At 63.2% G+C, this 21,014-nt stretch overlaps 6 protein-coding genes across 11 annotated transcripts; 3 read left to right on the top strand and 3 right to left on the bottom strand.

The window, feature by feature from the left end:
* Positions 1-1,444: 1,444 nt before the first annotated feature.
* Positions 1,445-3,813, top strand: GADD45GIP1 (GADD45G interacting protein 1). Its single transcript, XM_085531672.1, has 2 exons — positions 1,445-1,762; positions 3,346-3,813. Exons 1-2 carry the CDS (start codon positions 1,452-1,454, stop codon positions 3,677-3,679), a joined length of 645 nt encoding a protein of 214 aa, XP_085387798.1. The 5' UTR covers positions 1,445-1,451; the 3' UTR covers positions 3,680-3,813.
* Positions 3,803-7,224, bottom strand: RAD23A (RAD23 nucleotide excision repair protein A). The gene is made up of 9 exons (XM_085531670.1): positions 7,075-7,224; positions 6,742-6,903; positions 6,487-6,659; positions 5,654-5,709; positions 5,222-5,349; positions 5,079-5,154; positions 4,658-4,788; positions 4,418-4,573; positions 3,803-4,228 (listed from the first exon to the last, which is right to left on the bottom strand). The coding sequence occupies exons 1-9, from the start codon at positions 7,144-7,146 to the stop codon at positions 4,115-4,117; spliced, it is 1,068 nt and encodes a 355-aa protein (XP_085387796.1). The 5' UTR covers positions 7,147-7,224; the 3' UTR covers positions 3,803-4,114.
* A 180-nt stretch (positions 7,225-7,404) lies between these two features.
* Positions 7,405-10,466, bottom strand: CALR (calreticulin). The gene is made up of 9 exons (XM_015850617.3): positions 10,304-10,466; positions 9,619-9,720; positions 9,328-9,531; positions 9,156-9,250; positions 8,870-9,079; positions 8,674-8,787; positions 8,446-8,589; positions 8,260-8,352; positions 7,405-7,877 (listed from the first exon to the last, which is right to left on the bottom strand). The coding sequence occupies exons 1-9, from the start codon at positions 10,398-10,400 to the stop codon at positions 7,686-7,688; spliced, it is 1,251 nt and encodes a 416-aa protein (XP_015706103.1). The 5' UTR covers positions 10,401-10,466; the 3' UTR covers positions 7,405-7,685.
* Positions 10,467-11,160: 694 nt separating this feature from the next.
* On the top strand, positions 11,161-14,226 carry FARSA (phenylalanyl-tRNA synthetase subunit alpha). Its single transcript, XM_015850613.3, has 13 exons — positions 11,161-11,332; positions 11,760-11,897; positions 11,977-12,075; positions 12,148-12,266; positions 12,345-12,437; positions 12,509-12,637; positions 12,728-12,843; positions 12,948-13,032; positions 13,111-13,210; positions 13,307-13,475; positions 13,549-13,626; positions 13,885-13,999; positions 14,075-14,226. The coding sequence occupies exons 1-13, from the start codon at positions 11,177-11,179 to the stop codon at positions 14,178-14,180; spliced, it is 1,503 nt and encodes a 500-aa protein (XP_015706099.2). The 5' UTR covers positions 11,161-11,176; the 3' UTR covers positions 14,181-14,226.
* Positions 14,227-14,753: 527 nt separating this feature from the next.
* On the top strand, positions 14,754-17,476 carry SYCE2 (synaptonemal complex central element protein 2). Of its 3 annotated transcripts, none has more exons than XM_015850620.3 (4): positions 14,754-14,883; positions 15,350-15,539; positions 16,286-16,466; positions 17,085-17,476. In XM_015850620.3, exons 2-4 carry the CDS (start codon positions 15,400-15,402, stop codon positions 17,277-17,279), a joined length of 516 nt encoding a protein of 171 aa, XP_015706106.2. In that variant the 5' UTR covers positions 14,754-14,883; positions 15,350-15,399; the 3' UTR covers positions 17,280-17,476. The 3 variants fall into 3 exon arrangements, with proteins under 3 accessions (XP_015706106.2, XP_015706105.2, XP_085387800.1); XM_015850619.3 differs by having other exon boundaries at positions 14,865-14,902; XM_085531674.1 differs by having other exon boundaries at positions 14,865-15,539.
* On the bottom strand, positions 17,412-20,450 carry GCDH (glutaryl-CoA dehydrogenase). Of its 4 annotated transcripts, none has more exons than XR_014940532.1 (11): positions 20,395-20,435; positions 20,213-20,299; positions 19,862-19,996; positions 19,439-19,501; positions 18,955-19,125; positions 18,760-18,889; positions 18,464-18,683; positions 18,293-18,396; positions 18,095-18,245; positions 17,863-18,023; positions 17,412-17,797 (listed from the first exon to the last, which is right to left on the bottom strand). XR_014940532.1 is itself a non-coding variant. In XM_085531669.1 (11 exons), exons 2-11 carry the CDS (start codon positions 20,292-20,294, stop codon positions 17,706-17,708), a joined length of 1,284 nt encoding a protein of 427 aa, XP_085387795.1. In that variant the 5' UTR covers positions 20,295-20,299; positions 20,423-20,450; the 3' UTR covers positions 17,412-17,705. The 4 variants fall into 4 exon arrangements, 3 of the variants coding, with proteins under 3 accessions (XP_085387795.1, XP_015706102.2, XP_015706101.2); XM_085531669.1 differs by having other exon boundaries at positions 18,095-18,220; positions 20,423-20,450; XM_015850616.3 differs by having other exon boundaries at positions 18,095-18,220; positions 20,376-20,435.
* Between the last annotated feature and the right edge of the window lie 564 nt (positions 20,451-21,014).

Here is a 21,014-nt window from a genome sequence, read left to right as displayed (position 1 = left end):
GCCCCGCCCCCTCCTCAACGGGACGGGGCTGGGGGGGGGCTTTGTCCGCTCGGTGTCCCCGGTACAACGGGAGCGAAGCACGGCGGTATCTCGGTGTGAGCACGGGGATAGTCACCGACAGCGGCATATGGGGCCACCAGTGTCACTTATAGTGCCATTATCGTGACAGTGCCATTATCGTGACAGTGCCGTTACCGTGACAGTGCCGTTACCGTGACATTGCCGTTACCGTGACAGTGTCACGACAGCGCCGTGTCGGTGCCGTGTCGGTGCCGGTGATGGCGGCGGTGGCCCCTCATCTGTCAGTGCGGCTGCAGCCACGTCCCTCCGCCATCTGTCAGCGCCCGGTGCCAAGCCTGGCACCGCCGCCCGCACCCCTTCACTGCCGGAGGCACCAAAAAGGGCCGAAAATAACCCAAAACGAAGCGCAACCCCCGTTAAAGGGGGACACCGGGGGGGGGCGGAGACCCCCGGTGGGTCGGGGGCACCCGGTGCGGGGGGGACACGAAGAGAAACGGGCTGCACCACCGACCCCCCCCACCCCAACACCGGGCACCGAGCGGCGCTAACGGGGGTTGAAGACCCCCAACCCCCCCCCCCCCCCCCCCCCGGGGTTCGGCCGCGGGGAGAACAAAGACAACGGAGCCGGAATCGCAGCGGCCCCAAAATCCGCTAAAAGTGCCCCAAAAAAGAAGGCGGCGCTGCAGCCCCTCCCCCACCCATCCAACACCTGGGGCCGCGGGGGGGGGAGGGGCCGGGGGAGGATTTTGGGACCATTTCGGAGGATTTTGGCTCAGAACGGGGCGCTGTTTCACCGCCTGGAAACCATTAGGGCCCCCCCGGGGGGGGCAGCAACGCTCCGCCCCCCCCCCCAATTCCAAGCAGCTCCGCTGTGGGGCGCGGGAGGGGGGAGGATCCGATGGGGGGGGGGCGGAGACTGAGAGCGGACGGGGTCGGGACAGGAGACCCCCCCCAAAATGAGCCCCCCCCCAAAATGAGCCGCCCCCAAAATGAGCCCCCCCCCCCCCCCCAAATGAGCCCCCCCAGCCATGAGGAACCCCCCACTCAAAATGAGCCGCTCCCCCCCCTAAAAATGAGCCGCCCCCCACCCCAAAAGAGCCGCCCACCCCTATAAAAGAGCCGCCCCCCCCCCCAAAATGAGCTGCCCCCCCCCTCAAAATAAGCCCCCCACCTAAAAATGAGCCCCCCCCAATGAGCTCCCCCCCCCCCAAATGGACCCCCCCCAGCCCTCCCACTTCTCCCTCTTCTCTCCTTCCCCCCCCTCTCCTCGCCCCCCCCCATTTCAGCCCCCCCCCCCCGTTTCCCATCCCCCCCCATCCCCAGACGTCACCTCCCTCCTCCTCTCGCTTCCGCCCGCACCTTCGTTCACCCTCACTACGTCACTTCCGCCCGTCTCTCTCTCTCGACGTCACTTCCGGTCGCCGCACAAGATGGCGGCGCTCACGTTGCGGTGTTTTGGGATCCCATGGGCCTCGCTCCCGGTTCGTCGGTACCGGGCGGCTCCGCTGCGGCGCCGAGTGGGGCCTCCCCCCCTCACGGACCCGGAGGATCAACGAGCGGCTGCGAAGCGCTTCGGGCGGCTCGGGGCGGCATCGGGGGTGGCGGCCGAACGACTGTGGCCCAGCCCGGAACGGCTGCGGGAGATGGAGGACGAGGAACGGGAATGGTGTCCGCCATTGAGGGACATGGAGGAGGAGCTGGAGCGGAAGGAGCGGGAGGAGCGACGGCGGCGGGAGGAGAAGTAACGGGGGGGGAACCGGGAATAACGGGGGGGAAACGGGAATAACGGGGGGGGGGAGGGAATAACGGGGGGGGGGAGGGAATAACGGGGGGGAAACGGGAATAACGGGGGGGGGAACCGGGAATAACGGGGGGGGGAACCGGGAATAACGGGGGGGAAACGGGAATAACGGGGGGGGAACCGGGAATAACGGGGGGGGAACCGGGAATAACGGCGGGGGGGAACCGGGAATAACGGGGGGGGGGAGGGAATAACGGGGGGGGGGGGAGGGAATAACGGGGGGGGAACCGGGAATAACGGGGGGGGGTGACCTGGGATGGGAGACAGGAACGGAACGAGAAACGGGCCGGGGGGGTCACGGGGCAACGGGTGTGAGGGGACCCTGCAATGGGGGAACGGGAGCGACATGAATGTAATGAATGAATGGAGACGGGGAGGGGAGAATGGAGGGAAACGGTGTGAGGTGAAGGAATGAGAGGGAGGGAGGGAGGGAAGGATGGGTGGAGGGATAGAGGAAGGATGGAGGGATGGAGAAATGGATGGAGGGGTGGAGGGAGGGATGGATGGAGGAATGGATGGAAGAATAGATGGATGGAGGGATGGATGAATAGATGGATAGATGGATGTAAGGATGAATGGATAGATGGATCTATAGATGGATGAATGGAGGGATGGATAGATGGAGGGATGGACAATGGATGGATGGAGGGATTGATGGATAGATGGATGGATGGATAGATGGATCTATAGATGGATGAATGGTTAGATGGATGGATGTATAGATGGATGAATAGATGGATGGATGGATGGATGGATGAATAGATGAATGAATAGATGGATAGATGGAGAAATGGATGGATGGATGGATGATGGATAGATGGATGAATAGATGGATAGATGGATGGAGGGATGGATGGATGGATGAATAGATGGATAGATGGATGGATGGAGAAATGGATGGATGGATGAATAGATGGATGAATAGATGGATGGAGGGATGGACAATGGATGGATGGATGGATAGATGGATGTATAGATGGAAGGATGGAGGGAAGGAGGGAGGGATGGATGGATGGATGGAGGGATGGAGGGATGGACAATGGATGGATGGAGGGATTGATGGATAGATGGATGTATAGATGGACAGATGGATGGATGGATGGATGGATGGATGAATAGATGAATGGATAGATGGAGAAATGGATAGATGGATGGATGGATGATGGATAGATGGATGAATAGATGGATAGATGGATGGATGGAGAAATGGATGGATGGATGGAGGGACAGAGAAATGGATGGATAGATGGATGGATGGATAGACAATGGATGGATGGAAGGATGGATGGATGAATAGATGGATAGATGGATGGAAGGAGGGATGGATGGATGGATGGATGAATAGATGGATGCTGGGCGAGGGAATGGAGGAGGATAGGATGGGGTTTATTTGCTGTCTGGCAATGGAGTGGGATGGGATGGGGTTTATTTGCTGTCTGGCAATGGAGTTGGATGGGATGGGGTCTATTTGCTGCCTGTTTGTTCCCGGTGTCCCCCCATCTCACCGTCCCCCCGTCCCTCAGGGAGCAGCTGATATCCCGCAGCCTGGCGGCCATGCCCGCCCGCATCGCAGCCTGGAGGCAGGAGAAGGAGCAGATGAGGGAGCGCAGCCGGCAGGACGCAGCGCGGCGGCAGCGGCTGCTGGCGGAAGCTGCTGAACGTCTGGGGGCTCCGGTTCGAGCCGGGGATCCCCGGGTTCAGGCGATGATGCAGGACCTGGAACGGGAGCGACGGCGCCAGGAGAAGCGGCAGCGGAGGCAGCAGCACGAGGAGGCGACACGCAGCGCTTTGGCTGCTGCTGAAGCTGCTGCTGCTGCAGCACAACCCCCCCCCGGGGTCTCCGAGCCCCCCAAGTAAAGCCACCCCCATAAAAGAAAGGTGGGGTGTGGTTTGTTCCCTTAAAGCTCTCCAACAGGACTGTGTGTATTCAGTATGAACTGCACCAACGTGACCCCCAGCAAACACACACTAAAACCAGAATGGGTTTAAAATTCTGCATTTAATCTCTTCCCAAGCTGGGTTTGTCCCACGGTTCTGCCCTCCCACGGAAAGAGGAACAGGGAGGAAAAGGGGGGTCAGGGAACAGGGATGGGGCCACCCAGAGCACACCCAGCCTCAAAGGCAGCAGGAAGGCTCTGGGGGTGCTCACCCATCGCTGCCCCTCTGTGGGGGTGAGGACGGGCCCTGCTGGGCCCCACCCCACCCCGGTGTCCCCTGAGGGCAGAGATGTAGGGGGCAGGAAGGGGAGTCCTGCGTCCCCCCACAGGGTGGGAGGAATCCACCCCGGGCCCCTCAGTCATCGTCAAAGTTCTGGCTGAGCAGGAAGTTGGCTGCCAGGTTCTCGTTCTTCTCGCAGGCAAAATAGGCCTGGATGACCAAACTCTCGGGGAAGCCCAGTGCCTTCAACTGCGGGCAGAGAGGAGATGAGGGAGGGGATGGCTCTGGAACCACTGACACCCCAAACATGGGCAGGTTCCTCTCCCTCCCTTCACCAGGCACTCATTGCGGCTGGATAACCATTAATCTGTGCTGAATGCACTCACTCTGATCCTACTGCTGACCATAAGGTGGCAGCCCCCCCGTGTAGGAACTCACCCTTTCTATGGCTTCTTTTTCCTGAGGCGTCACTTGGATGTAATTCATCTGGGGGGATTCGTCCCCGATGGCCCCCATCTCCCCCTCCAGGTCCCCCAACTCCCCCAGAGGCTCGTTCAGCATCTGGATGAACTGCTCCTGGTGTTGGCTGATTTGCTGTAGGGGGCAGGAGGGGTGAGACGGGGCTGTACCGGGGCTGGGGGGAAGGTCCTGGTTATGGGGTGGGGGGTCCAGCGGTACCTGCAGGAGCTGCGGGTTCTCCTGGCCCAGCTGCTGGAGCAGGGCAGGCAGCAGAGCTGGGTTCTGCTGGATCACCTGCCGCATGTTCTGGAACTGGGGCTGCTCCCGCAGGAACTCCAGGGGATTCTCCCCTGTGTATGGAGGGGATCAGTCCAGCCCACACCCCCCAGCACAACACCCTGCCCTGCATGTGGAGCCAGGCCCTGCCCAGGTGGGGCACACCCAGAAAGGGGCCACTGCCCCCCAACCTGAGCAACTGCAACCAGGAGGGGGAGGCTGTGCCAGGCCACATCTATGGGGGGGCTCCATCCTGCACCCTGCCACAGTGCTGAGCACCACGGAGCACCAACCCCAAAGGGAACAACCCCAGCCCCCCATCCACCCACAGCCCCACCCATGGGGCAGGTCCCACCTCACCGACCTTCAACCTGTGGCTGCTCTGGGGCTCGGCTCTCCTGCACGGGGGGGCGCTCAGGTTCAGGGCTCCCAGGGATGCCCTGCAGCACAAAGGGGGGTGAGTGGGGTCTGATTCCCTGCAGCCCCCCAGCCCAGCCCGACGCTCACTGTCAGCAGGTATTCGACAGCGCGGTGGGGGTTGTTGTAGCTGGCACGCAGCGCTGCCACCACCCGCTCCCTCTCGTAGCCCATGGACATGATCTCTGTCAGCATCGTCTCGTACTCGGAGCCCGTCACTGTGGGGGGAAGGTCAACGCCAGCCTCCATGGGGGGCTCTGGACCCACAGCTCCCCCCCCCCCACAACTACTTCATGTCAATCTCAGCCAAACCATCATCACTCCACCAAAACCCTGCACTGCAGCCCCCACTTGCCCCCCCCATAACCCTCCCAAGACGCCCCTGTATCCTTGTCCCCACCCGAATCCTCCCCCACTCCATGTTTCCCCCCACACCACACACTACCTCCATTTCTACCCCTTCCATCCCCCAACCCCCCCATCCCGCTCCCTCCCCCCATCCCTGCTGACCCCAACACCCACCGAGGGTGGAGGCGGCGTCGGCCGAGCGCCCGGCACCGCGAGGGGGGGGAACAGAACTGCAAAGTCAAGAGAGAAACGTGGCAGCCGAGTCCTTTGTGGGTGCAGCCCCCAAACTCCTCCCCCTCAGTGGTACCCCCCCACCCCCCTCCTCCTATGGTCCATTCAAGCCCCATTTACTGCCCCCCCATTCTACATCTCCCTGTTTTTTAGGTCTCTTTTCCATTCTCTCTATGTCTGAGTCGATTCTCCCATGCCCCCCCCCCAATTCCCTGCTTTCCATCCCTTTTGCCTCCCCAAACCCTCATTAACAATATAACACAGATAAACGCCCCCATCCCCCCATAGCACATCACACACCCCGACCCCCCCCCGGCTCTTACTCCATTATGGGCTCATTCAGGGTGAGTGGGGGCAGCTCCTGGGGGGCCGCTCCACCCCACGCCCCCCTCCCTCCCCCTATGTTCCATTCCAGCCCCATTTACTGCCACCCCTCGTTCAGTATCTCCCTGTTCTTTATGTCTCTTTCCCATTCTCTCTATGGCTCTTACCCCGTTATGGGCTCATTCAGGGTGAGCGGGGGCCGCTCCATCCCCCCTCCCTCCCCCTATGTCCCATTCCAGCCCCATTTACTGCCCCCTGTTCTATATCTCCCTGTTCTTTATGTCTCTTTCCCATTCCCTCTATGGCTCTTACCCCATTGTGGGCTCATTCAGGGTGAGTGGGGGCCGCTCCACCCCCCCCCCCCTCCCCCTCTGTCCCATTCCAGCCCCATTTATTCCCCCCCGTTCAGTATCTCCCTGTTCTTTATGTCTCTTTCCCTTTACGGTTCTCACCCCGTCGTGGGCTCGTTCAGGGTGGGGGGGGGCAGCTCCTGTTGTGGCCGCTCTTCAGCGGGGGCGGCCGGGGGGGCGGGGGCGGCGTCAGCAGCGGGGGGGGGCGCGGGGGTCGGGGCCGGTTCGGGGGCGGCGGCGGGTTCGGTGGGTGCGGAGCCCAGCGGCGCCTTGGCCTGAACGGGGCGGAAAGAACCGGGGGGTGAAACGGGCGGAGGCGGCGGGAGGGGGGGGGGGGTCCCGGGGGGGGGGTGTCACCTTAGTGACCATAACGACCACGAAGTTCTTCTCGTCGATCCGGTAATCGCGGATCGGGACGTCGTCGCTCAGGATCTTCCCGGCGTAAATGAGCTTCTGCCCCGACACCGGGAACGCGTCGCTGCCTTTTTCCGCCTCGATTTTCTCCTTCAGCGCCCGCACCTGGGGGGGGTCCGGCCTCAGCTCCGCTCACACCGGGACCCACCGGGACACACCGGGACCCACCGGGCCCAGGCCGCTCCGCTCACACCGGGCCCAGGCCGCTCCTGCCCCCCCCCCATCCCGGGCCCGGTTCCCGCCGGTTGCTCACGCCGGGTCCCGCCCCGCCCTCACCGTCTCGTGCGGCTCCATCCGGATCTTGAAGGTTTGTTGCTGCAGCGTTTTCAGGGTCACGGTGACCGCCATCGCGCGGCGGCGGCGAATGTTCCCGGCAGCCCCACAACATGCAACTCACGCCGCCGCCATCTTACGCGCCCCGCTGCTTCCGGCCATGTGATCAGCGACCGGAAGTGACGTCATACAGCTGGGCGGTGCCGCGCCCTTCGACACGTGACGGAGGACTGTTCGAACACGTGACCCGCCCCCCCCAAGCGACACAAAATGGCGGCGCTGGGATTTGGGGGGGGGGTTAAAAATGGCGCAGAGCGAACGAGGCGCAGCCGGTTGGGGGCCGGGACGAGCTTTAATTTAATAGAAACCGGACGGCGTCACCCGTACACACAGCGGCCAACGGAGACGCCCCCACCCCTCCCAACACCCCCCGCGGCACCGGGCCCGGCCCTCAGCCCGGCCCTCCCCCCCCCCCCCCATCACCCTCCCCCCGTGGCTCCCGGTGCCGGTCCTGAGTCCTCGGTCCCGGGGGGAGGGAACGGCCGGGACGCCCGTAAAAAACAAAGTCCAGGTCTCACAGAGACATTACACGGGGCCGGGGCCGGGTGGGGCCGTTACAGCTCGTCCTTGGGGGCCCCCCCGGCCTCCTCCTCCTTCTCGGCCTCGTCATCTTCATCCTCCTCCTCTTCCTCCTCGTCCCCGTCTCCATCCTCGTCTCCTTCCTCCTCTTTCCGCTGTTTGTCTTCCTCCTCCTGCTTCTGCCGCTGCTCTTCGTCCTGCTGCTCCTTCATCTTCCTCTCGGCCTCCTGCAGAACCGGGGGGGGGGTCAGCACAGCTCCCACCGCCCCCCCGGTACCTCCATGGCACCCATCACACCCAGCCCCCACCCCACAACAGCTGCCCCCCCCCATCCTTAAAGCCACCTCCATCCCCTATTCCCCTCCATGTCACCTCTTGGTGGGCCCCCATGTACCCACTCGACCCCCACCCCACGTACCCACTCGACCCCCACCCCACGTACCCACTCGACCCCCACCCCATGTACCCACTCGACCCCCACCCCACGTACCCACTTGACCCCCACCCCACGTACCCACTCGACCCCCATCCCACATACCCACATTGGGCCCCCACCCCACATACCCACATTGGGCCCCCACCCCACGTACCCACTCGACCCCCACGTACCTTTGTGGCCCCCCAGGTCTCGTTCCCAAACTCCTCAGCAAACTTCTCGTCGTCAGTGATCAGGAAGTTGTCAAAGATGGTCCCAGATTTCACCTACGGGGCAGGGGGTGCTCAGGGACGATGCTCAGCAGGTGGCATTGCCCACCCCCCGTACACCCCCCACCCCGCTCTCCCCCCTCTGCCCACCTGCCAGAGATCGAGGCCGATGACCCCGAAGCTGTCGTAGGCATAAAGGCTGGGGTCGGGGGTGTACTCGGGGTTGTCGATCTCAGGGTGCACCCATTTGCCCTTGTAGTCAGGGTTGTCAATCTGTCGGGGTCTCCACTCGCCCTGTGGGTTTCAGAGGGGGAGGTGAGGAGGAGTAACAGCCCCCCTCACTCCAGAGACTCCATTTAGCAGGGGAGGGGGCTGCACCTTGTACTCAGGGTTCTGAATGACGGGGGGCTCCCACTCCCCATCCATCTCTTCATCCCAGTCCTCTGGCTTCTTGGCATCGGGGTCAGGGATGTGTTCGGGTTTATCCCAGTCCTGAAGAAGGCAGCAGAAGGGCTCAGGGTGCTGTCACAGCCCCCTCCCACCCACAGTTCCCCAGCCCCTGGGCTGCCCCCACCTCAGGTTTGGAGTCCTCGGGGTCGTCGATCTTTGCACGCTCATCCCAGTCATCGGGTTTCTTGGCCTCAGGGTCCTTGATCTTCTTAGGAGGCAGGAAGTCCCAGTCATCCTCCAGGCTCCCTGATTCCACTTTGCTGTTGTCGATCTTCACCTCGTAGGTGTTGTCAGGGCGGACGATGAGGGTGTAGAGGTGGGTGAACTCGTCATCCTGCAAGGAGCAGAAGCTCAGCAGGGCTGGGATGTGACCCCCAGCCGACCAGGGCCTCCTGCAGCCCCCAACCCACCTTGCAGCGGATGTCCTTGTTGATGAGCACATTCTTCCCTTTGTAGTTGAAGATAACGTGAACTTTCTTTGTGCCAGGTCCGCAGATATCAGGGCCTGTGAGGGGACACAGGGAAGTTAAGGGAGGGGGTCTGACACTTCCAAAGGGACGCAGGGTGTGAGCAGGGCCGCACCAAACATGATGTTGTACTCAGAGTCGCCGTGCATGTCCTCCTGGTTCAGGCTGGCAGGGAAGAGCTTGACATAACCACCACCACAATCGATGTTCTGCTCGTGCTTGACAGTGAACTGCACCACCAGCGTCTTGTCCCTGTTGCTGAAGGGCTCGAAGCGGGAGGAGAGGGCGTAGAAACGCGCGTCCTGGCTGGTCTGGATCCCTGGGGGGGGTCACGAGAAACTGCCCTGAGCAGCCAGTACCCCCCAAGGTGAGCACTGACGGCTCTCAGACTCAGGGGGATCCTCACCTTTATCTTTCTCAGCGTCGCCGTAGAACTTCCCAGCCGTGAGCACGAAGCGGCCATAGTCTGATTTGTGCTTCGATTCCACCCACCGCTGGGTCCACGAGTCTGCAGAAGGGAAGCACTGAGCGCCCCGTGTCCCCTGCTGTCCTCCCCCTCCCCGCCCCCATTAGGGGAAATGGCTCTGCCCCTCCCCACAGGCCGGAAGCAGGGCAGCTCAAGGCCACCTGCACCTACAACATTAATAGGGATCCTTCTGCCCCGCTCCTCACAGGGCCCCCCTTCAACCCGGAGCCCCCCCCAAGGGCAGCACTGAGGCTGCAGAGCTGCATCCCGTTGTACAGCTGCACAATGGGGGCTCACAGCACAGGCCCTTCCCATCATTGTCCCCCTCGTGGGGGGGTTATATTGACCCACGGTGCTTTAAGCGCCCCCATGTTTAGAGGTGGGGAGGAGGGGGATCCCTCCCAGCCCCCAGACCTTTGTCTCCCAGCCCCCACAGCCCCCACTCCCAGTTGAGGCCTCTTATTTCCCCCCATTGAGCCCCCAAACCCACCCCCCCACATCCTCCCTGTGACCCCCCCCCCCCCCCACAACCCCCCCCCTCACCCCCAACCCACGGGGTCCCTCAGGCCCCCCCCCCTTCCCACAGGCCCCTCCCCATTCCAGCACCCCCCCCCCCCCCCCTCACCTCCATCCATAAACTCCTCCCGGAAGAACTGGGCGGGCCCGGCCGCCGTCACCGCCATGAGGGCACCGAGCAGGAGCGGGAGGCAGAGGCGGCTCATGGCGGCGTTCCCTCAGCCCAGCGACGCTCACACGCTCCCTCCCAGCCCGGCGGCGCCCGGCACTGCGGAGGGGGCGGCGGCAGCGCCCCCTTTTATACTCTCGCAGCCCTTAGTCCCGCCTTCCTCGCCACCCCATTGGTTCGACCCCGCGCTGCGCCCTCTCCCATTGGCCGCCCGCCCGCTGGCCGGCGGCGGCGGCGCCCCCGAACGTTTGCGTCCCAGATGGCCGCTTCCTATTGGTCGAACGGGACGGCCAATCAGGAGCGACCACGCGTTCGGAGGGAGACGCCCCCCCCCCCACGTCTCGCGCGCTCCTTCAGCGCGCGGCAACGGCGCGGTCACGTGGTGCGGAGCGCGCGCGCGCGCCGGGTGGGTGGGTGCCGTGTGGGCGCCATAAGGACACGGCGGGTCCCGCGTGGGGACACGGAGCGGGGCCGGAACGGAACAAAGCGGCGTTAAACACGATGATGTCATAGCGCGTGGTGACGTCATACCGAGCTGTGACGTCATACGTCCTCATTCAGTCACGCTATGTGCCGTTCTGTTAATGAAGAGACCACAAGACAGAACGGGAACCTCGGGGGGCCGCGGGGTCACGAGCTCCGATCAACGCCCGGTGTCCCGTGACGTCACTCCTAGGTCTCATGACGTCACACCCTCCTCTCATCGCCCTGCGGCCCTTTTCGCTCCGCCGCATTCAAGATGGCGCCGCCCTTAGGCTCAGATCCGCAAAGGAACACTTCCGGGTGACGGCGGTAGCGCTTCCGGCCGCCGCGATGTCGCCCAGCGTGGCCGAGCTGCTGCTGCAGCGCCTGGAGCGGGCGGCGCCGGGACCCGATGGCGGCCTGTGCAGCCTGGAGGCGGCCGCCGCGCTCGGCCTCGACCATCAGACGCTCGTGGGAGCCGTCAAGAGCCTGCAGGCGCTCGGGGAGGTGCGGGGAGCGCGGGGGGGGGACGGGGAGCGAGGGCAGCGCCGGTACCGGGGCTGATACCGCTGCACGATCGGATCCCAAAGCCCGATACCGGCCCCGATACCGGTACCGACCCACGATCCCCGTGTGTCTGATGGCGGTGCCCCCCGGTTCTGATGGCGGTGCCCCCCCGGTTCTGATGGCGGTGCCGTCCCGGTTCTGATGGCGGTGCCGTCCCGGTTCTGATGGCGGTGCCGTCCCGGTTCTCATGGCGGTACCGTCCCGGTTCTCATGGCGGTACCGTTCCGGTTCTCATGGCGGTGCCGTCCCGGTTCTGATGGCGGTGCCGTCCCGGTTCTGATGGCGGTGCCGTCCCGGTTCTCATGGCGGTGCCGTCCCGGTTCTCATGGCGGTGCCGTCCCGGTTCTCATGGCGGTGCCGCCCGCAGGTGATCGAGGCGGAGACACGTGCGACCACGCGCTGGGAGCTGAGCGCCGAGGGCTCGGAGGTGCTGCGGGACGGCAGCCCCGAAGTGCGGCTCTTCAACAGCGTCCCCGCCGACGGGCTGCCCCAGAGCGAGGCCATGGTCAGCAATGGGATGGGACGGGGGGCTCCGGGGGTCCTGGGGGTCTCACGGCCCTCACCTCCCCCCCCTCACCCCACAGAAGCTGCCCGGCGCCCAGGTGGGATTCAGCAAAGCCATGGCCAACAAGTGGCTGCGCCTGGACAAGGGGGCACCCGGCGGCCCCCGCATCTTCCGAGCCGTGAGTGTCCCCCCCCCCACATTCCATCCCCCCCCACCCCGCTGGGCCCTGACCCACCCGTGGGTGCTGCAGGTGGGCGCAGTGCAGGACGAGGTGCAGAGCAGCCTGCGACAGGTACACGAGGGCAATGGAGACTCTTTGTCTGAGCGTGAGCGAACTGACCTGAAGAGGAGGAAACTGCTGCTGGAAGTGTGCGTGGGGAGGGGGCAGAGCTGGGCTGGGGGGGGGGCAATGATCAGGGGCACCCATTGACCCTGCATTGCCTTCAGCACCCTCAAGTCCTACTGGATCCGCAAGGGCAGCGCCTTCAGCACGGCTGTGGTGCGGCAGGAGACCGACCTGACACCGGAGATGATCGCCACGTGAGTCTGGGGGGACACAGAGGCCTCTTTGTGACCCCAACCCCCCCCCATTGCCCCCCTCGTCCCTGCAGGGGCTCCTGGAGGAAGCTCCCCTTCAAGGCCTACAACTTCTCAGCGCTGGGGCTGCCCCCCAGCTGTGGGCACCTGCACCCCCTGCTCAAGGTGCGCTCACAGCTCCGCCAGATCTTCCTGGAGATGGGGTGAGTGGGGGCACAAACACTCAGGGAAAGATGGGGGGGGGGGGTTGGGAAGACATAGTGGCTCCCCCCAGTGACACCCCAGACCCCCAGGTTCACAGAGATGCCCACAGACAACTTTGTGGAGAGCTCCTTCTGGAACTTTGATGCCCTCTTCCAACCCCAGCAGCACCCAGCCCGAGACCAGCACGACACCTTCTTCCTGCAGGGTGGGTGCAGAGGCCAGGATGGGGGCGCACACACACACACACACACACACTCACACACACTCAAATCCCCACTGACCCCCTAATGTATTCACGTCCTCCCCCAGACCCCGCTGAAGCCCCTGAGCTGCCCGCCAACTACATGGCCAAGGTGAAGAAGGTTCACTCTCACGGAGGCTACGGTTCACAGGGGTGAGTGCTTTGGGATGGGATGGGGGTTTAAGGCTGGATTGGGGTCCCCTAGGCTGATCTGAGCACTCTCCCCACCAGGTACAAGTATGAGTGGAAGGTGGAGGAAGCAAGAAAGAACCTGCTGCGCACACACACCACATCTGCCAGCGCCCGTGCACTGTATCACCTGGCCCAGCAGGTAAAGCAAGGACAGGGGAGCGCGGGGGGGGCTGCCTGACACCACCTCCCCCTCCAGTTTCTCACCTCGTTCCTTCCCCCATATCCCCCATTGCAGGGTAAGTTCACTCCTGTAAAATACTTCTCCATCGACCGGGTCTTCCGCAACGAGAGCCTGGACGCCACGCACCTCGCTGAGTTCCACCAGGTGGAGGGGGTGGTGGCCGACCGTGGGCTCACGCTGGGCCACCTGATGGGCGTCCTCCAGCAGTTCTTCACCAAACTTGGTATGGGGAGAACACAGGGGCGGCTGGACGGGGGGACCGGAGCACTCCCTCACTGTTGTCTTCCCCCCCTCAGGCATCAGCAAGCTGCGTTTCAAGCCGGCCTATAACCCCTACACGGAACCCAGCATGGAGGTGTTCAGCTACCACGAGGGTGCGGGGACTCTGGGTTCTACTTGACCCCTGAGAGGGGTGGGGGAGCTCTGGGGTGTGGTTTTGGGGTGGATGGGGCTTAGCCTCACTCCTATGAGGCTGGAGGCAATGGGACACCATTGGGGAGCAGGGCCTGGCCCATGATATCCTGCAAAGTACACGGAGGTGTGGACAGTAGACAAGTCTGGGGTGCCCCAGTGGTGGGGGTCCCCATCTCACCCCCTTGTGGGGTGGGGGCCCCGCTCTTTTCACTCCATAGGACTGAAGAAGTGGGTGGAGGTGGGAAACTCGGGTGTTTTCCGTCCTGAGCTGCTCTTACCCATGGGGCTGCCTGACAATGTCTCTGTCATTGCCTGGGGGCTCTCCCTGGAGCGGTGAGTCAAGTGGGAGCAGAGGGGGTCCCAACACTGGGACGTGCCCTTCTGAACCCCCCTCCTACCCCAATCCAGCCCCACCATGATCAAGTATGGAATCAACAACATCCGGGAGCTGGTGGGGCACCGCGTCAACCTGCAGATGATCTACGACAACCCCCTGTGCCGCCTCGACGTCTGAGTCCTTACAGAGCACTGCAGTGTCACCAATAAACTTCCTTTGTGCAGCTGGATGACTCTGCATTTGCTGGGGGGCAGCAACCACATGCGGGATGGTGGCTGAGGGAAAGCTTTACTGTGGTGTATGGGTTATGAGTTGGATTTGGGATGAAAGACCCCCACTGCCTCTGTGTGGTTATGAGATACCTGCACCTGAAACATGAGGCTGGCGATGGGCTGAAGGCTGCTGGACACATCAGGGATGGGAGCTGTGTTACCATTCACATTGTAGGGCTTTCCAGGCCGGTTCCAGATGTCGGCATCGCAGCAGCAGCCAAACAAGGACAGCACAGTGGATCTGCTCCTGCTTTCTGCTAGGCCTCAGTGGCAGCAATACCCTGCAAAGCAACACCAGCAGCACCTCAGACCTCTCCTGAGCCATGAGCCACTTGGCCCTGCCCACACCTGCCCCCAGGAGCCATCATTACTCCCTAATTACTCCACGCTCCTCCATCCATCCCACGCTCCCTACCCTGCAACCCTCGTCGCTGTCCGCCATCTTGGCCGCCCCGCCTCTTCACAGCCCAGCCCTTCCCGCCTTTTATTTCTCCGTCGCTCATTGGCTGGCCTGTGGCAAAGGCGGATGATGATTGGTTTGTTCGGATGTCAGTCACCTGCCGCCCATCGTCGCCCCGCCCACCACCTCACCTCAGCGAGGCCTTTGGGTAATGGCGGCGGTGCGGGGTGAGGCGCTGCGGCTCCGCACGGTGTCCCGGTGTCCCATGGGCGGCCTCCCTCGGTGTCCACACATCTCCCGTGTCCCTTGGCCCAGCAGCAGAGCCCTGCCCTGGGGGATGTGCCCACACTTGGCTCATATTTGTCATATTTGTGGGGTGGGAGCTTATGGCAGCGTGCAGAACAACACCAGAATACCGGCTGAAACCCATCAAAAATAGCCCAAAATACTCGATTATTTGTCCCTAATGCCTCCATGCCCTCATTTACTGCATTTATCCTTCGTTTCCATACAGGATATTGGGTCTCCCCCCAGTTGATCTGTTGGGCCTCCCTCTGACTGACGCCATTTGTACATAGGGCTCCCTGCAGTTTCTCTGTCCCACAGCTCAGCCCTCAGGGACATCCCATAATATTAAGGCTAACTGGATGATTTCCCTTCTGAATTCCCCGCAGGCCTCTGAGGAGCTCAGCCGTGGGCTTTGGACGGAGGTGGGAGCAGCCCAATGGCCTCATCCCATCACCCCGACATCACCACGGCTCTGCAGGACAACGAGGCTGCGCTGCTGGAGCCCGAGGAGACACACAATGATGCTGAATGCTGCCCAGGGTCGGGCAGGGAAAAGGCCCATGAGGAGAACTCAGGGTAGGAGCCCTTCAGTGGGGAACACAGTGGGTCAATGGGCACAGAGTGGTGGGGAATGGGGTGAAATCCAGCTGGCGGCCATGCCTGTTTCATATCTTTATCAACAGTCTGGATACCATAGAAACATAATAGGATAGGGTAGGGTAGGGTAGGGTAGGGTAGGGTAGGGTAGGGTAGGGTAGGGTAGGATAGGATAAGATAGGATAGGATAGGATAGGATAGGATAGGATAGAATAGAATAGAATAGAATAGAATAGAATAGAATAGAATAGAATAGAATAGAATAGAATAGAATAGAATAGCCTGGGTTGAAAAGGACCACAATGCTCATCTCATTTCAACCACCCTGCTGGGCGACCCAGAGCCACATCCAGCCTGGCCTTGAAATGAAGGGGATGAGGGGATTGAGTGCACCCTCTGGGACCAGACCTCATTACTCAGCAGCCATCACACCCATTAGTGTGGTTCTCCCCTTTGGAATCCTAATTACCCCATTAATGTACCTAACTGAGCACTGACTGTTGGACTCAATAGGTTGAAATGTGGGCAAAGGGGGGTGGAAATGATTTGGGGATGGGCTGCACGTTGCCAGGGCACTTTGGGGGGCAAATTGTGAGTGCGTGTCCTCGAGCTCCACACCTTTAAATCCCCAACCAGCCCCGGGGGGCAGCTGGGAGCTGAGCCCATGGAGTTTATCAGCAGGTCCCCTCTGCCTGCTGGTGACACGGGGTTCTGTTTGGGCTCAGGATGGAGGCGTCGGGCCCGGCGGTGCTGGACAAACAGGCTTCATCCCGCTACTTTGCTGCCCTGGACTCCAGCGTGGGGGATCTGCGGCAGCGGGCACAGAGCCTGATAGACAGACTGAACGACAGCCGCAAGGAGGACCACAGCGTGATGAGCGGCTTCCGAGACAGCCTGCAGCTGAAGGTGCGCGCTGTGCTGGGACGGGGCACGGTGGGACCGTTCGATGCGTTTAATCGCATCATTCTAACCGAATTAACCGCGGTGCTTTGGGGGGGGGAAGCAGCCGCCCGGGGGGCACCGGCGCCAGCTGCAGAGCCTGGTGCGTGCTTACACCGGCTGCGGCAGCAGGGAGCCCCCGGCCCCCCCGGGGCGGCTGCAGCTGCCTCCAGCTCCGCTTCAGGGAGCAGAGGGGATGCCAGGACCCCCCCCCCGGCCCCACGCTGCTGCTGCCCGCTTGGCCGCGTGCCGCGCTGGACTTCGCTCCTGCCGGCATCCCCGCAGCCAGGGGGCAGCGCCAGCACTTGGGGGAGGGGCTTCATGATGTCTGCGCCCCCCCTGTGCGCAGATGGCGGCTGGGCCGGGGCAGCTGCGGCTGCGGGGACTCTGAGCTCGGCGGCGCTGGCTGGAGCAACAGCGACCGCGGGCGCAGCTGGCAGCAACGCCGGCCAAGCTGGGCCGGGAGCCGAGCCAGCGCTGGGCAGCAGCTGCCACCCCCCCCTCGGGGACGGCACCGGCTGAGCCCACGGTGCTGCCGTCCCTGCTGTCCCCAACAGCCCCCGTTTGTCGTCCCCTTTTTCAAAGGTGTCCAACCTGGCCGAGCAGCTGGAGGAGCGGCTCTTCCAGCTCTACAGCCTCCACAACGAGCTGATCCAGGAGCGGCTGCAGGAGCTGGCAGAAGTGATGGAGCGCGTCCGACAGGCCGAGGCCGAGCTGCAGCAGGTCTGCCACACCGTGGAGGAGGCATACAGGGACCTGTGCCTGCAGCCCGAGACGTGAGCACGGCCCCGAGCGCACGGTGAGCCCCCAGACCTCACAGGGAGCCCCCAGACCCCCCCACCAGCAGGTATTACCAATACATTGGGCCAGCCGCCCCCCCACGAACAGAGAAACGGGGATACGAGGCACAAATTGCCTTTTCCACAGGGTGTTGGTGTTTGGTTTTTAACGCAATTCAAATAAAAGATCAAAACGGCCACACGTGTGAGCTGTGGCACCAGCAGCACGAGGCAGCACCAAGCCCCGTCCTGGTGACAAGCAGCCAGGAGGGCACTTCCAGCCTTTATTGTGTGCATGGTGAGGGCACCAGGCTGCCCTGCCTGGCAGGTGGCACCGCATCCATTCTGTGCAGCACCGGCCCCTTTGGTGCATCCAAAGCCCACAGGCCGTCCCAAAAGGCCGCGGTGCCCCCAGCCCGGCCCAGCTCTACCCGCGTCGCTCCGTGGGCTGCCCGGCCGTGAACGCCTGGATCCCGGTGATGGCCCGGCCCAGGATCAGTGCGTGGATGTCGTGGGTGCCTGCAGTGGGGGGGGGCTGTCAGCACGCGGCGCTGGGATCACCCAGCCCGCAGCTTTGCAGGTACCTTCGTAGGTGTTGACGGCCTCCAGGTTCATGACGTGCCGGATGACGTGGTACTCGTCGCACACGCCGTTTCCCCCCAGCATGTCCCGCGCCTGCCGGGCGATGTCCAGCGCTTTGCCGCACGAGTTGCGCTTCAGCATCGACACCATCTCAGGGGTGGCCCTGGGGGGGGGCAGACCCTCAGCTGGGCCCTGGGGAGCCCCCCCCGCAGCTCCCCTCAGCGCGGCACCCACTTGCCCTCGTCCTTGAGGCGGCCGAGCCGCAGGCAGGCGTGTAACCCCAATGTGATCTCCGTCACCATGTCCGCCAGCTTCTTCTGCACCAGCTGGTTCCGGGCCAAGGGCACCCCGAACTGCTTCCTGCACAAGGGGGGGGCACGGGGAGCTGGGGGGCGATGTGGTGGGGCCGGTTGTGCCCCCACTCCCCATTACCTATCCAGGCTGTACTGCCGAGCCGTCTCCAGGCAGAATTCTGCAGCGCCGAGCGCGCCCCATGCGATGCCGTATCGGGCGTGGGTCAAGCAGCTGAAGGGACCCTGGGGGGCGGCCGTCAGCGGGGGTCCCGTTGCCGAGCTCCCCCCCTCTTTCCCCCCAGCTCCTTACCCCCAGCCCCTTGGCCTTGGGCAGCACGTTCTCCTCCGGCACCTCCACGTCGTCCATGACGATCATGCCGGTGGTGGAGGCGCGCAGGGAGAACTTGCCCTCGATTTTTGGGGTGCTGAGCCCCTCCATGCCGCGCTCCAGCAGGAACCCCCGGATCTGCTGGTCCTCCTCACACACCGCCCACACCACGCATAGATCCGCTGCTGGAGCGTTGGTGATCCTGGGGGTGTTGGGGGGCTCAGCAGGGCCCTGGGTGGGCTTCTCCCCCCAGGTTGGCTTTGGGGGGGGGGTCTCACCACGTCTTGGTGCCCCGCAGGCGGTAGCTCTTTTTGGCTTTGTCGTAGCGCGCTCTTGTCTCCATGCTCCCGGGGTCGCTCCCGTGGTTGGGCTCCGTCAGCCCGAAGCAGCCCAGCATCTCCCCCCGCGCTGCACAGTGGGGTCAGAGGGGTGTGGGACCCCCTGACCCCCCCCCACCCCCCAGCCCTGCTCACCCAGTGCGGGCAGGAAGCGTTCTCTCTGTGTGGGGGTCCCGAAGGTCAGGATGGGGTGCATGACGAGGGACGACTGCACGCTCAGCACCGAGCGGTAGCTGCTGTCCACACGCTCCAGCTCCCGGGTCACCAGCCCATAACCCACCGAGGTGGTCCCCGCGCAGCCGTACCCTGGGGACCACCGCACCGCTGTGCCCCCCTGCTCCCTTCCCAGGGACCCCACTGCCCCCAGACCCACCTCTGGAGGATCGTACCCCCATGGGGTCACTCCTTCCCCTCCCACACACCCCCAGTGGTCCCAACACCACCCTGGACCCTCCCCATAAACCCTTAGAACTCCCCTTCTCCCTCCCTCATCCCTCTGCTCATTGACTCTCTCAGGGGAGCTTCCCCACCCAGAGACCCCACAACCATCCCTAAAGTTTCCCTTACCCCCCCCATCTCCCCAGAACCCCTTTAACACCCCCCATAAACCCCCCCTCACCTTGTATGGTGGGACCCAGCAACCCCAGAGCTCCCATCTCATTCACGATTTCCCTGTCAAAGACTTTTGGGGTGGGAGCACAGAAAGATGTGAAGCTGGCCGAGATGGGGGGGGTGGGGGGCAGGCAATGGGGACCCCCCATCCTCCCCCATTGCAGCCCCCCACGTTGGCAGGTGGGGGTATCAGGGTATCAACAAGAGGGGTCACGGGGAAGTTATGGGAACATATGGGGGGTCTGAGGATAATGGGATATAGGGGAATATCAGGGGCATTCTGGGAGGGTCTGGGGGTATCAGGGGAATACTGAGAGTGTATGGGGGTCACAGACGTGCCAAGGGGGCAATGGGGTTCCCATTTTCCAGCCCCCAGTTTTGGAGCAGGAACACGGCACCGTTGGGGGCACTGGGGGGTCTGTGGCCGTACCCTCGTGCCTGTTGGCACGCAGCACGCGGGGCAGCAGCTGCTCCTGGCTGTATTTGCGGACGGCGTCCCGCAGCATCCGCTCCTCCGGGCTCAGCAGCTCCTCCAGCGCCAGGGCGTCCCCCCAGTGGAAAACGGCTGGGGGGGAGAATCGGTCCCCGTGGGAACCCGGGGAGCCCCACGCGTGGGGTCAGCACGGGTGGGATCTCAACCTTCCTCCACCCCCACGTTCACGTTCTGGAGCTTCTTTTGCCCTTTGCTCCGTCCTCCCCACCTCGCCGCCCCTCACCACGGTTGGGGGCGGCACCAACGGGACCCCGCTGCTCCAGGGGGGGTCTCCCCCACTCCACTCACCACGCGTGGGGGCGGCCGTTCCCCCCCAGCGGACACCGCTCAGCGCTGAGCGCAGCAACGGGACGACGAAACGCAGCGCCATGTGGCCTGGGGAGGAGGGGGGGAAACGTGGTAGGAAGCGAAACCAAGACCCCCCAGAGCCCCCCAACCCAGCGCAACCGACCACCGTCCTCCCCCCGCACCGTGCGAGCAACGCGGCGGCGAACGGACCCAGCGGGGCACTGGAGTAACGTCACCGGGGGGAGGACACGGTGGGAGGGTTTGGGATGAACCTGGGATTAACCCCTTCCTGCCCCTAAATCCTGACACCCCCCCCCCCAACTCCGAACTGCGTTACACGACTGTTAGACCAGCGATGGTGGGCGCGGGTGGGGGGGATTTGAGTCCCCCATATAATCCCAATTAAACAAGGGGTTGTTGGAAATGATATCGAGGCGTCTTTGGGCACCAAAGGGTTACGGGGTCTGTGCACCTGCAGGTAACAGGTGAGGGCAGCGCTGGGTGCGGGGGTGGCCCCTCGTGCTGTTTATCTGCCCTATGGGGTTATAACAGATGTTGCATCCCCCCCTTCAGCTGCACCTGGAGGTGACGAAACGGGTCCTGGGGGGGGGATCAACGCCCACAGAGGGATGGAGAAACTGGGATGTGGCAACGAGGGACAGCGGGGGTGGAGCGGGGTTGGACTCGGAGACCTCGGGGTTCTTAATGACGTTAAAGATTCTCTGAATTCTATGATTTGAGGGGTTGGAGATGGGGGTGTTTGGTGTCACGTCGATGTATTTGGGGAACCTCGGGGGTTTGG

This window comes from Coturnix japonica, unplaced genomic scaffold (genome assembly GCF_054131305.1).
Source record: "Coturnix japonica strain WE unplaced genomic scaffold, WE-NBRP24 Scf043, whole genome shotgun sequence".
In the NCBI taxonomy this organism is placed as follows: Eukaryota; Metazoa; Chordata; class Aves; order Galliformes; family Phasianidae; genus Coturnix; species Coturnix japonica.
The sequence above is the reverse complement of the archived record's forward strand: the minus strand, read 5'-3'. Positions and strand labels throughout refer to the sequence as shown.